Below are 15,606 nucleotides of genomic sequence, written 5' to 3'. Positions count from 1 at the left end.
ACCCTTGTTGAGACTGCACAACTGGAAGCTTTCCTATCTATGTTCAGCTATTTGCAAACAATACAGTATATGACACCTGGCTGGCCCAGAAACACTACATCTGTGTTCCCACTTTATCTCCCGTTATCTAGGATCGGGGCGGTCCCACCGGTTCCCACACATACACAAATGGTTTAGTGCCACTTCAAGTTTACATGCCTCACATCATTAGCTATCCTCCCTCAATCTCAGACAAATAACAACCAGTCTCTCCTCTTCCGCCTCCCCCCCAACTCTCTTTCTCTCCCTCCATCAGGGGCCCATTCATTACATGGTGACACTTTTACTGCCTCTAGCTCTCCCAGACCTCTCTACCTCTCTAGAGAGAACAGATAGAACAAGAAAGAGAGCGCAAACAGGGAAGAGACTGAGTGGAACCAGAAATAGAGTGCCACCGCACCTCCAATCCCACACACGCTCAACTCGAAAATATAGAAGGAAGAGCTTGTTTGTTTATGACTGCTATAGTTTCAGACAACCTCTTTTCCCTTGGATGTACAAGGAATACTGGGAACACCTTGTCCATCTTCCGGTATCATACCCCAATTAATGTGTGAAATTTTTGCATTGCATCACGGTCTCCTTATACAGTGTGTGTGAGCAAACACAGATAGGCCACCTGCTCTGAGAAGGGAACGGCGTCTACATGTACATTACGCAACCCTGTTTGTGCAAGAGAGTATGTACTCTGAGCATTACACAACCAGTTATTCAAATCACATGCTGGGTTGCACATTTCTCACATGTTGGGAACAGATCAAGCTTATATTTTGTAGCTTTAGCCTGTTTCATTTGTGACACTAAACCAGATCTGTATTGCATTTGTGTTGAAATGCTGTCTGATTTTCTGCTGTGGAAATGTGCTAGAGTTACTTTTATCCTTGTCTCTTGGTCCAGGTTATTGATTCCATTGGCCGCACAAGCGTGAAAGGGTGGGAAAGGACTCTAACTGAAGCAATGTGAGCAAAAATAAATACTGTTGTTCTTGTATGGAGCCTGAAGAACTGGGTGACCCTCTTCAAAGGGTCGGGGCAATACCAAAGACACCTCTAACCATCCGAGACTTGCTTTTTCTCCCCTAAAACTGATCATGAGATGGGGGAAGTGATTCACAGCCTGTTAAAAGACACCATGGGACAGACTGTGAACCTGTTCAAATGGAGTTCCTGTTGTACTTGTACATCGGACATATGGCTGTCAACAATCTGCATGCTTTCATATAGGTACCTGCCAAATACTAGTCTAGGAACCACCGAGATGAGCTGGTTTATAGTGGAAGTGTTCAATTCTGGCAAGTTCTATAAAAGCTTTTAAGGTGGACTCAAACCTCATGATGTCTGAATGCTGTATCCTCTCTAGGGTTCAAGGGTTAGCAGAAAAACCAACCTACTACAATAGCAATGACATGTTATCTGCTCTGTAAGTAGGAAAAACAGGATAAAATATCTCAGAAACTGGAACTGAGAAGTGCTCAATTGGCAGGTTTATTGTATATCTCTTGTACGCCTGCCAAGAATCACAGACAATGATCAACACACACACAAAAACAGTATAGTTGTAGATACTGTACATAGCAGAGAAGACGTGCTTTGGGGAAGTCTTGCAAAGACGACTGTGGGGCAGCCTGCCAAAACTGTCCATTCATCTCATGTCAAAGGGATTTCTGGATGTCACCCAGTCAATGGGGACTTTCTGTCATTGCTGGAGAAGGCGTCTACACGTACAAACACAAACACAAATTTAAATCCTAAAAAAGGGATCCAGCACAAAGCTATCCAATGGAAGGGTACTAAAGACAGTTTGGAGACGTATACCACAAATCCCAGTATGCTCTGTAATGCATGCATAAATGGTCAGGCCCCATGTAAAGCTCTAAAGGGCCATTCACACTGACAGCGATTTGAAGCAGCCAAGCAACTGGAAGTCAGTCGTTTTCAATGAGAGTGGTCGATTTGAGGAGACAAGACCGACAAAGACCTAATTGGCGAGTTCAAATTAGGTGACCACAAATGGGAATGCAGATACACAATCCCCCATCTAATACAGATGGACACTGCAGTTGCTAATAGGACTTTGGCAATCTCCAGCGACTTAATCGTTTTCAGTGTGAACCCCTTTCAAGACAGGAAGCAATTACTGGAATTACTTTTTTTAAGATGTAAAGGTGAAGGTCAAGTTGTAACCCTAACCCAAACTAGCAGCTACAAGTGAAATTGCGGAAAACAGTCCTCCATTCTTCCACTGTTCGAAAAATAGTTAGTCTTCAATGTCACACCATTGGTTGAGTCAAAAGTTGAGATGCTGGCCCCCCCTCAAATCTGAGAGAAAAATATATATTACACCCTTCAGCTTCAACATCTATCATATAACTAGTTTAAGATCATAGTGGTATCATAGTGTTCAGCCAAGGTTCAAAGGTCAGCCTAGCAATTCCACCCTCACCCCCTCACATTAATGAAGTACTCGTGAAATATCAAAACCACTCATTTGGGTCCGATTTGCAACATGTACGCCCCCAGTCATGCCTCTTTACAGGCTTATTCTTAGCAATGTGAAGACACCATGTTTGTAAATAGTTCACAAATTGTACATTTCCTGCATTGTCTTTGTCGGTTACGCCGTTACAACATTTATTCAACATTTTTATCTGTACAGACGTAAAGGTTGACATTGATCTCAGAGTATTTGTATTCTGTACACATCCATTTAAACCATATAGACCCCCTCTAAAGACAACTCAAATGTTATTGCTTGTTAAGGAGACATTTATAGAGTGATCTAGACCTAGTTAAACCCTAATGCCGGATTGAGTGACTACGCCTTTGAGAACGAGAGAAACACAATTGAATTGCATCTCTCGCTGTCTCTCTGCATCTCTTTATCTGCTGCAGAAGTCCCAGTCTGTGTGGTTCTAGTTCACGATTCCCAGATAACTTCCAAGCTTGATTGCCAACGTCCTTGTACAGTTTAGAATTGCATCTTCTCATCTTTTTTGCCCCTTTAAACAATGATTATCTTATGCCTGAATCCTCCATGTAGCTGTGACATTCATGTAGGTGACCCTACTGGGATCACGGGGCCAGGAGGGGTCAGAGCACCTGAGGGGGGGTGGATCTCTCCTGGATGAGCCTCTCGCTGAGTTCCCACAGGCTGACGGCTGCCGTGGGGTCCTGGGCCTGCAGAGAAGGCAAGCAACGGAAGCAGTTGTTGAAGTACATCCCTCCGATACCCTCCAGCTCTGGAGCCACGGCGCAGTAGACTGTAGTGGCCGCTCCCTGTTGCTGTGGAAACAAAAATGAAAATATCAGAATAAACTGAAGCAATGTGAGCAAAAATAAATACTGTTGTTCTTGTATGGAGCCTGAAGAACTGGGTGACCCTCTTCAAAGGGTCGGGGCAATACCAAAGACACCTCTAACCATCCGAGACTTGCTTTTTCTCCCCTAAAACTGATCATGAGATGGGGGAAGTGATTCACAGCCTGTTAAAAGACACCATGGGACAGACTGTGAACCTGTTCAAATGGAGTTCCTGTTGTACTTGTACATCGGACATATGGCTGTCAACAATCTGCATGCTTTCATATAGGTACCTGCCAAATACTAGTCTAGGAACCACCGAGATGAGCTGGTTTATAGTGGAAGTGTTCAATTCTGGCAAGTTCTATAAAAGCTTTTAAGGTGGACTCAAACCTCATGATGTCTGAATGCTGTATCCTCTCTAGGGTTCAAGGGTTAGCAGAAAAACCAACCTACTACAATAGCAATGACATGTTATCTGCTCTGTAAGTAGGAAAAACAGGATAAAATATCTCAGAAACTGGAACTGAGAAGTGCTCAATTGGCAGGTTTATTGTATATCTCTTGTACGCCTGCCAAGAATCACAGACAATGATCAACACACACACAAAAACAGTATAGTTGTAGATACTGTACATAGCAGAGAAGACGTGCTTTGGGGAAGTCTTGCAAAGACTGTGGGGCAGCCTACCAAAACTGTCCATTCATCTCATGTCAAAGGGATTTCTGGATGTCACCCAGTCAATGGGGACTTTCTGTCATTGCTGGAGAAGGCGTCTACACGTACACACACAAACACAAATTTAAATCCTAAAAAAGGGATCCAGCACAAAGCTATCCAATGGAAGGGTACTAAAGACAGTTTGGAGACGTATACCACAAATCCCAGTATGCTCTGTAATGCATGCATAAATGGTCAGGCCCCATGTAAAGCTCTAAAGGGCCATTCACACTGACAGCGATTTGAAGCAGCCAAGCAACTGGAAGTCAGTCGTTTTCAATGAGAGTGGTCGATTTGAGGAGACAAGACCGACAAAGACCTAATTGGCGAGTTCAAATTAGGTGACCACAAATGGGAATGCAGATACACAATCCCCCATCTAATACAGATGGACACTGCAGTTGCTAATAGGACTTTGGCAATCTCCAGCGACTTAATCGTTTTCAGTGTGAACCCCTTTCAAGACAGGAAGCAATTACTGGAATTACTTTTTTTAAGATGTAAAGGTGAAGGTCAAGTTGTAACCCTAACCCAAACTAGCAGCTACAAGTGAAATTGCGGAAAACAGTCCTCCATTCTTCCACTGTTCGAAAAATAGTTAGTCTTCAATGTCACACCATTGGTTGAGTCAAAAGTTGAGATGCTGGCCCCCCCTCAAATCTGAGAGAAAAATATATATTACACCCTTCAGCTTCAACATCTATCATATAACTAGTTTAAGATCATAGTGGTATCATAGTGTTCAGCCAAGGTTCAAAGGTCAGCCTAGCAATTCCACCCTCACCCCCTCACATTAATGAAGTACTCGTGAAATATCAAAACCACTCATTTGGGTCCGATTTGCAACATGTACGCCCCCAGTCATGCCTCTTTTGTGTTTATTTTGTTCATGCCCTCGGGTTTGATTGTTTACACAAAAACAAATGACTCTTCACGTCTTACAGATGCTCTGCACTTTTCCGCATGACCGATAAGCAGCTAATTGTCAGGGACGGTTAGTTATCCCGGGGTTTTAACTGTCTTGGGGAAAGAGCGATGAAGATTCAGAGGAAAAGAAAAACATGTCAGACAGAATTAGAGTTGACGTGCAGTTCAAATGTTTCCAGACTCGTCTTTTATGTCCCTCCTCTCACAGAAGAAACCGTCCTGCGCTACTTCACACGTGACTCCTGCAGGAAGTTAACTTCTGTGAGATGCACATGAAATAGATGGCCGCTTTATCTTCAAATAGTGCAGGAGCGTCTCAGATCTGAAAAAAGTGCAGGGCAACATTAAGGAGATCGTCTGGCAGACGTTTACAGGAACGTGCACCGACGGCCAACTCTTTAAACAGACGCAAATACACACGCGTCGCAACAGTACAAAGACTTTGGCTCATTTAAGGAGCCAAATCAACAGCTGTAGCTCAAGCTGGCAAAGACTGTGACAGAACGCTTGTTAGATACACACGCACACACAAACTCGCAGGAAGAAAGCAAAGGCTGTAGTCAGAAATTCAGCGAGCGAACTTCACGCGCTCATCCCCATTTAACTCCAGTTTGTGTGTTTTTCTGTATCTGCGTGTGTCGGACCGAGTGTCTTTTGAAGTACACAGATGCTGCATGTTGCTTTGGTTAGCATGGCAATAAACATGACATCAAAAGGATGGATCTTTCTGGAGTCTTACCTGCTTTTGCAGTGATAAGTTAATACATATTTGAAGCTGGGAATATAAAAGGATGGAAAATGTCAGTCAACCCCTCTAGCGAACCCAACACAGTGAGTCAATATGCAAAGATGCCCTTTATGGATTCACTGCTCTTGTAATTACATTTAATGTTGTCATATGCACCAAAAAAAAGTGGTAGCATTATTTACCTGTTTATTAAGGTGAGCTTCTAATAGGAAAATCCGCTAGACTGAGCAAATTGCCCAAAATGCCTCTTGGCTTTCGATTAGCTCATTAGGACTAACAAATGTGCTCTGAAATCCAAACCCAGAATAAAGGTTTAGAAACCATATAAATGGTCTGCAAGTATTGATTTTCATAATGTCCCAATATTTTATACCTTTATGGTCACGTGTGTGTTTTAAGCATGTATGCTAACGCTAGACTCAATATTTTTATTTAAACCAGCCTGAGGTAGTTCAACTGATCTTGTATCCTGACCAGGCTGGTGTTTAACTGGTTGGCCATCTGTTCTCCTGTTCTCCTAACCAGCTGAGAAGTACCCAAAACCAGCAAATCAGATCAGTCTGACCACTGAAAACCAGTTTGGTATCTAACAACCATCAAAACGCATTTTTCAGCAGATTCCTATTCATGTGTCCTTCTTGTCACCTCACCTTGATTAGAATACAGTACCCACCAGCTCAAAGTTAACGCTAATACACTCACGAGCGCACATGCTCCATTGCAGCCGCCACTTGGTGCTGCTAATGCCTTCTGTAATGACGCACTGTGAAGACTAGCGTGACTGAGATTACCAGCGCTAATGGATGTAGAGTGTGATTTCAGCACTGGCTAGCGTGCTGCTGTCCCTTAGCCAAACAATGGGCTGAAATGAATCCGAACCCTCTTCCAAATGCGCTTTAGCCCATTTCCAAAGCCTGCCTAGTCTTCCTGGCGGATGTGAGAAGCAGGGAGAACACATGGTTAAATCCCAGCAGCCCCATATTAGAGCTGCGCCAACTGAATGGGGCTAATGCAGAAATAGCAGTTAGCTTAGGCTACTTTATTACAGTAATCGCCATCTAAATTACAGCTTAACTCAGATATGCTTGCCATACAGTCGACTCGATTGTTCAGTTGGGGTTTAGTACATGTGCTTTATTAGAACTTTGAACGTTGAATACACTCCCATCAAGCTTTCTCAGATGCATCCTCACTAAATATAGATCTGCGATTGATCCATTGAGGCTCTAGACTGGAACACCATTTCCTTTATCCGTTAGCAGCGGGACAATAATAGCGATTCTAACCATGAGCCTCCTGCTTTGGTGTATTTAGCTGAGGGAGATGGTGAGATTGGATTGTCAGACTGAATAAGAGAACATGGATCTTATTGCCGTTATGCTGAACCTCCTGGCACTCGACCCTGATGGCCCTTTTGGGCCGATCAGCTAAATCAGCAGAGAAAATCACTTGAAAATGCAAGTGATGACCTTACTGAGTAAGAGTAATATCCCTTTGTTTCTAGAAAGGTTGTGTTTAATTTTCTGTCATTGCTGCATGTAAAAGGTTAAGAAAAATGGTGTATATTTTCCCGTCATTGGGCTCATGTCGTCGTGACAGATCTGTCCACCTCCGCTGTCAGTTCTTCGGTGTTGTACATACATCTGTAAATATCGAACAGCTATGCATGCTGACACTCTAGCAATTGTTTCAGGTACTTTTATAATCAAAAACGCATATGGCATGTGCTAAAAAAAGAATAACTGAATTGAGAAAAAGGAACATCATAAAACGATTGGTCAAATAGACATGATCTCATGAACAGATTAGTGATTTTTATTTTATTTTACCTTGTTTTTGGTATAAGCAATTATATCTATGGCTGTCATTCCACAGTGTTTTTTCCCATGTTCCTTGTTATCCTTCAGACATTTTTGTGAGAGGGTTGAGGCAAACACAATATCTGCATGATATTGGGGAGGGAGGATGTTCAATGTTAATTGTCTGGATTTTGAACCATGGCCCTACATTTCAAAACCAAACTTCATATACTCACAGAACATAAATAACAAATAATTATGTGTATTTTATTGGTATGTTTTTGTCTGTTACAAAGTGTGTCCTGGTTTCCTGACTGTAACAACCAAACAAAAGGCAAATGTCTTTTATTTTAGCACTTTTTCGGTACATATCATGCATCTTGCTCTATTTTATTTTATGGCCATGCAGTGATTGACTTCAGCGAATCCCAAGAGTATTGTGGTTAGTTGCCTCAGCCCTATGCAATGACCTGTACATTTATAACCAAACCAGAGACTATTCTATGAAGGAGATCATGGATCCAATGGAGGAAGAGGGACTGTTTTTTAGGAATGTTTATTTTCAATTCATGACAACCATGATAGTTGGAGGTGTCTGATTTTTAATCTGTGCTAAAGATATTTTAAATTTAATAAATAATCATTGTAACAAGATGTTCAGTGGTTTGGTTCTTTGCCGTGACGTGTTCTTTTATTTGGATGGTTTAGCGATATTAGGGCTGAAAGTGAATCAGTGCATGCATGTCAACTCTCTTGTTGAGTCACCTCATCAATGTGCAATGTAATTATTTCCCATGTTACCCACAGTTCAGCAGTCTAAATTTGACAATAGACGTACAACAATCACTTGGACATCTGCCAGTGATGAAGAAAATAATTAAACCATACAAAATATTATTTTACTATATTTAGTCATTCAAATTGTTGTAATTATTTTATAAATAAATAGAAATAAATAGAAACAAATCTATTCCTATAATATTTAGACCTCCAGAAGAGTAAGCTCTAAGATTAACTTTTGTTAATAAATAAATAATAACAATAATATACCCTTAAACCTTTGTTGTTGTGTCCCCTATATAATTATTAATAATAAAAATAAATTAATGAATTCTTGAGCTTTTAGCCAAAACATCCCCCACCCTCAGTCACTGGGACAGCATGGTAATTGCTTTAATTAAAATAAAGTTTAAGGGGAAACAAAGAATATAGAATTTCACAGATCTTGTTTGTCCATTATCAACCTCCCCTCATCCAAACCCCCAAAAGTCAAATCTCTATCACCAAAGAGCGTGAAAAACCAATCCCGACAACATTTACGCAGTTCCTCTTTTTCTTTCACCTCTCTCTCCATCTGTTTTTTTCTCTTTCCCCTCATTTTTGTTTACCTTAGCATTCAGTGGCGGTGCTCTCAGCGAGCCGACAGCTCATCTGAGCGTGCTCCGGCCAGCTGTGAGGGGGGCACTGGGTAAAGAGTAAACAGCCGCCATGGCCATTCTTTCTGCCCAATGAACCGCCGGAGAGAGGATTTACACCACAAAACACACTTCACAAACTCTGAACACACACACACACCTCCACGGCCTGTGGCCCGAAAAACAGAGGAATAATGGTCCTTTCAGAGCGCAGGGGCTGGGATTGAACCATCTCCTCTCCCGAGGAGAACCGTGATAATGTACACATTTGTAGAGCAAACAGATGAAGCAGGCAGACAATAATATGGTGCATCTACACTGAAGCTGTGAATAGCCTGCAAATGAATAGGAACAGACCTGGAGGTCAAGGCAAAATGGAGGTCAAGGCACAGAAAAAAAAGTAGCTGAAAGAAAGAATAAACTCAGAAAAAATATATATAAATTAGAGCCAAACAAAGGATTAACCATTTGAAAGAGGTGAAAGGCTTCAAATTTTACTAAAAAGAGAATCAGGTCCACTATATACAGTACGAACTGCAGAAAAACAGAAACCACAGTCCTGAAACATAACGTGTAATTCAAAATATGTATTAACACAGTACCTATTTTCACAGACTTATCTAGTGTGTATAATGAAAAGTCATAGGAAATGATCAGGGAAATTGGAAAAAAAAGATGCATTGTACGTCAGACTCAAACCTTCGTCTCCTAAATGAGCGCCAAAGCTCAAAACATCTCTAGCAAGAGTGCTAAGCACTGTGTCACAGCTCAGAACAGATCACGATTTTATAAAGAAGGTGAACAATAAAAACATGGAAACTGGACAGAGACATTTCTGTATCACTGCTGTCCTCTAACCGACGAGAATCTTTCTCCTCCAGAAGGGAAGGATGTAAAGGATGATCAATGTGCGTGCAGGACTGCCGGTGAATGAGGCTTGATGATTACACTCTCGTATTCTTTTGTCAGGGCCATAAGGTAGCAGGACCTTGCCCCACCACATGCATTAAATCCTATTAAAATCGCCTTCATTATAGCGGAGGCCTGTGTGTAATGGAATGGGGAAAGGCGCCCTCCGTCTCCCCCGAGTCTCGTTCTACTGATGGTGGAGCCCATTCCCACAAACCCATTCTCACTCTCTCAAGAGTGAGTAATAACATTCATGTTGGCGAGGTGTGCAGAGAGAGCGGCCCATGTAGATTTCCACAGCCTTAGGACAACCAGCTAAACACCAGATTTGATTATATTTCAACTCTTTATTGTTTAAAAAATGAAAACCTTCCCTAGATCACATGCTCAGAAAAAAAGACAACATGAAATCATTGTAACATATTCCCACATTCATATCTTCTACTTTTTTGTTTTACGAGGAAAACTTATTTAATATACAACCAAAGTAAATGGGGACCACAGCTGTCAGGCAAGACTTTTAATAAAAATGGCTTAAATTTCAGGCTTTTCTGCACACAAATGATCATATGACTTCAGAAAGCATGAAATACAGGGTGTGTTGTTTGAAGCCATTTTACTTTACTGTTATGTTTTGTTTTTCTTTTCTTTTTTGTAGCATTACAGGCCTTGGTCACCATCCACTTTCATTGTATGGAAAAGAGCAACGTGAACATTTTTCAAAACTTCTCCTTTTGTGTTTCACTGAAAAAACTAAGTCATATGGCTTTGGAATGACATAAGGGTGTGTAAAGGAAGACATTTTTGGTTACACTTTATATTACAGTGTGTTTACTTGCAGTGTACTTACCCAAGAAATTAGTGGGTAGTATAAGGTAACTACTTGGGTTAAGGTTAGGTTTAGGGGTAGGTTCAAGATTAGTACATAGTTATTGCCCAGTTATTGTAATTGAAACAATAAGTACATGGGGTTACACTTTATTTTAAGGTGTCCTTGTTACAGTGTAATTATACATTTAAGTAATGAGTAATATTAATGAACTACATGTACTTACCATGTGGTTAGGGTTAGGATTAGGGTCTGGTTTAGGATTACTTGCATGTAATTATGAATAATTGTTATTATAATAGTAAGTACATGTAACGTGTAACAAGGACACCTTAAAATAAAGTGTTACCGTACATGGTATGTATACGCAGAACAGGACTGTAAAATAATGTGCTAACCATTTTTTGTCATACATTTAATAAATGCCCTCTGTTATTGATGATTAAAACGTACATGTTGTTCTGAAGCGTAATATCTTTGAAATTTCCGCAAAATGATATTATGCTGCATCTTGAAACACTTTCAAAATGCATTTTCAGTTTTATCTGAAACAGATGAACATGAATCTGGCAGCAGTTGGTGTATGCATCGCGGCCGTCTGGAAATGAAATGTCTGGTGAGTGGTGGTAAAAGGTTAATGCTCATGTTTGAAAATAATGTACAACTTACATGAAACCCCACCCTAATCTCAACCGATAGTGTTAACAAAAGCAAAGGTGAGATAAAAACACATTTGTTGAAACAACCATGCCATTTTAGCCTGCTTCTCAGAGCTGTTTTAATCATGAATAGTGTTTCATGGGACTCATTTACCAGAATGCTTTACATCACAAGTGGAGCATTCTGGTAAATGAAAAATGGCTGGTTATGTTTAGCAAAAGTCAGAATGTGTCAGTTTAGAAATCATGCGCTATGGTAAAACTGTTTTGAGGTGATAATACAGTATTGTGCAAGGAACTGTGGAAAAATAAGTCCTTATTAATTAAAAATCTGCCTCCGTAATCATAACTTATTTTGAAATTAAAGGGTTAGTTCACTCAAAAATGAAAATTAGGCTGCGGTTTACTCACCCCGAGGCATCCTAGGTGTATATGACTTTCTTCTTTCAGACGAATCCAGTCGGAGTTATATTAAAAATTGTCTTTGATCTTTCGAACTGTTTAATGCCACTAAGTGGCAGTTGCATTGCTTCAGTCCAAAAGAAGTTAAACAAAAATCGGCCATCCATAAAAAAAAATTTTCTCACACCGCTCCGTGGGGTGAATAAAGGCCTTCTGTAGCGAATCGATGCATTTTTGTAAGAAAAATATCCATATTCAAAACATAATAATCACTTTAATGTAGCTTGCGCTCACTGTTGTACACAGAAGCAGCTCCAGGCGGATGACGTATGAGGTCAGCGCTGCGCATATGCCGGTGAGTCGCGTGAAAACCAATGTTTGTTAACAGGAGCAAAGGAAGCAAAGGAAAACCAGTCTCCTCTTGGCTTATATCGAAATCCTCTGACATTCTTCTTTAGAAATCCTCGATTTGTACTTGACCGTTGTTTTGTTTTGATCTCTCCCCTGCGCTTCCACGTTTGTCACTTCTGAGCGGCGCATGCGAAAAGCCGACCTCATACGTCATCAGCCCGGAACTACTTCTGTTTACAACAGTGAGCGCAAGCTAGATTCAAGACATTTTTACGTTTTGAATATGGATATTTTTCTTACAAAAACGCATCGATTCGCTACAGAAGGCCTTTGTTCACCCCCAGGAGCCGTGTGAGACTTTTTTTATGGATGAGCGATTTTTATTTAAGTTCTTTTGGACTGAAGCAATGCAACACCCGCTGAGTGGCATTAAACAGTTCGACTGGATTCGTCTGAAAGAAGAAAGTCATATACACCTAGGATGCCTCGGGTGCGAGTAAAACACAGCCTAATTTTCATTTTTGGGTCAACTAACCCTTTAAGAAATCATCACGTTCTCCAAGACGCAAAAGCGGTGTCCGATTCATGAACGAACTGATTCCTTTCAATGAACCTGTTAAATCTTTTTGCAAATCACACCTAACAATTAATTAGTGAATTGGACTGATCCGATTGCAGCAGTTCTCGAGTCAACAACTCACTGATTCAAATGATCCGTTCAATGCATCCACTTAACTTACAATGGATTATATTTCCCATAGTTATAATACATTATAAGTCTTCTATCTTGCCATTGTTAACTTGTTACTTTACTTAAAGCAGACTAAGACCACTTATATATAACAACAACAACAATAATAAAAACAATATTTTTTCCTTAAAAAGCCATAAGATCATATATTTGATCAGATGAACGTGTAACATGGCACATCGGATTTTAACTATATTTACTGTAATATCAGTAAGATACTGTACAGATCTTAAATGAATAATGTCAAGATATGAGACTTATAATCCATTATAAATTAATTGAATTTAACATGGTGTTTATTGTGTGTTATAAATAATCATACTCATAAAAGTTATAACTACAAATAAGTACATTTTATAATGTACTATAATTGTTATGATTATTTATGAGATTAAATAACATATTATACATTTTTTTTATAATGCATTATGTATTCATTATAATGGATTAAGAATACCCTTATAATGTATTATAAATACAGGCTTCATAGAAAGTGTTACCAATGCCACAATTCTGACAAAGCCATTTGCTTTATACATTTGGAGCAAAATCATAGTACAAGCAGTTTTAGCTTAAAAAGAAAATGACAAGCCGAATTAACAGTTGATAAATATGAATGTTTATTTATAATCATGCTGAAAATCAGACAATATTGTTACTTGATGCTAACACTCTAGCTATTTAGCTAGCTGATGCTAACTTTAGATAATTTGTAAAAAATAAAGTCCAAATATTTTTATTCAGCCACCTAGATAGATTACATTTGATGGAAAAACAAAGGATGTTATGTTCCGAACATGGTAACTACAGTAATTATCACAGTGGGAAGCATTTTACCCCAAGGGGCCAGGGGCGTTCTACCCCACAGACTAGGCTTGAAAAAAAAAAATGTATATGACATTATGAAAATATAATTATATTTTCCTTAAATAAAATGTAATCCCTAACATCAGGACTTTTCTCATATATAACTGTTAGGGGTGTAACGATTCACTCGAGTTTTCTCGATGTTTTTCCAATGGCTCTCGGTCATACCGACGACATTACCCGAGCAGTCGAAGGCTGCGCATTTATTGCATGGACGGAGCAAAAATGTAAGTGTCTAAAGCACATGCACAGTTCCATTGAATGATAAATGTGTTTTAACCGAATGTACGAAGGAAACTGTTAAAATAACCACAGCTTTAACAACAACCTTGAAATAAGAGCGCAAGGTTTATCTGATAACCAGATGCGTGAAAGCAGCGTTCGTTGATCTAGCAGACTTCGGGCACGTTTTCTTTCAGAATCATCATTCACCGATGGAGAGGAAAAGTTAAATACTATAGCATTTTATTTGATGCAAATTAGATACAGAAGTTTTCGCACTGAAAGAGAAGCGATCTCGCGCTCACAGAACTAAAGACGTGCCAGGCTATATCTGCAGCTAAACTGAATAAAAAGCAGAATGAACTGAAACATTAAGACAATAAACACAATATATAAATACAATTTATGAACGATGCAGTGCTAATTGACATATCATTTATTACAGTACATAAACTATAAAGTATATTTTCTACCGTATTCTGTGCAGAAAATTGAAATAATTGTTTGTAGTATATAAAACAATCATAAAATTGCCATTAGGAAAAAATGATAGATTACAAATGATTGATTATTGTCCAGCTGTGTATTTGATTTCTTATAGCAAATTCAAAGTAAGAGATAAGAAAAGTATATATATAATAATAATAATAATATATACATACCTAAAATTATTGTATTAGGCATTTCTGTCACTTCTGAAATGATGGCTACGCCCCTGGTGTGACAAAATGTTAGCCTATAGGCTACATAATACTTTTAAAGCTCTTTTTTATTTTAAATCTTGGCTTACATCAATTTCTACATATGCCATGTCATCATTAAACTAGCATCTAACAATAGACAAAAGTGTTTTTTTCTTTCTCAAACCTATGGTTCTGTAACCATAAAGGCTGCTGTGTAATTTGTCCCCTGACTAAGCATTTAAAGAATTTAGGGGAAGCATTTAAATAATAAATAAATAATGCAATAATCCCGTGAAGGCACTTAAAGAATGCAGAATCGAATCGTTAATCGAATGTAATTGAATCGTTGTGAATTTGCAAAAATCGTTCTTGAATCGAATCGATTCGCTGTCTACCCAAAGATTCACAGCCCTAATAACTGTGATGTTCTGCAAAACAACAAGCTTGAAAACAGTTTTTTTCTTACTGCTGAAAATTAGATCACTTATGGTAAAATCCGTTTTCGCTCAGGTACATCACCAGTGTAAGCTTCACGGTGAATACTTGTACTCTCATCAACATAGCCCATACCAAAAACAAAATTGACTCCATATACTAGTTAAAACCCAGGTATTTTGAGCAGTATGTATCCCCTAATATATATATATATATATTAAATTATATAAGTAGCCTATATAAAATTACAAAATAAACATTCAATCAATCATTATTTTTACTTAAGTTACAAGTACATTAAAAATCAAGTACTTTTGTAATTTCACTCAAGTAAAATTGAAAAGGAGTACTTCATAATTTTACTGGAATAATGTTTTATTATAAATATCTGTACCTTTACTCAAGTACTTGATTTGTGTACTTCGTCCACCACTGGAAAAAAGAAAACAAGTTGTTGGTGTTTTACTGCCACTATTATTATTAAATTTTATAAAAATAAATAAATAAATAAAAAATAATAATTATATATATATATATATATATATATATA

The 15,606-nt window shown here is 38.9% G+C and overlaps 1 protein-coding gene across 1 annotated transcript in view; it reads right to left on the bottom strand.

Moving 5' to 3' along the window:
* Nucleotides 1-2,575: 2,575 nt before the first annotated feature.
* The window catches only part of LOC107555694 (WW domain-containing oxidoreductase-like), a 174,385-nt gene continuing 161,354 nt past the window's right edge, over nt 2,576-15,606 (bottom strand). Inside the window, exon 5 of the mRNA XM_016238561.1 lies at nt 2,576-3,320. Coding sequence (XP_016094047.1) covers nt 3,129-3,320 — 192 coding nt within the window. The 3' untranslated portion in view covers nt 2,576-3,128. The remainder of the gene's footprint in view (nt 3,321-15,606) is intronic.

The sequence above is a fragment of the Sinocyclocheilus grahami genome, unplaced genomic scaffold (assembly GCF_001515645.1).
Source record: "Sinocyclocheilus grahami isolate Dianchi unplaced genomic scaffold, SAMN03320097.WGS_v1.1 scaffold543.1, whole genome shotgun sequence".
Lineage (NCBI taxonomy): Eukaryota > Metazoa > Chordata > Actinopteri > Cypriniformes > Cyprinidae > Sinocyclocheilus > Sinocyclocheilus grahami.
The sequence above is the reverse complement of the archived record's forward strand: the minus strand, read 5'-3'. Positions and strand labels throughout refer to the sequence as shown.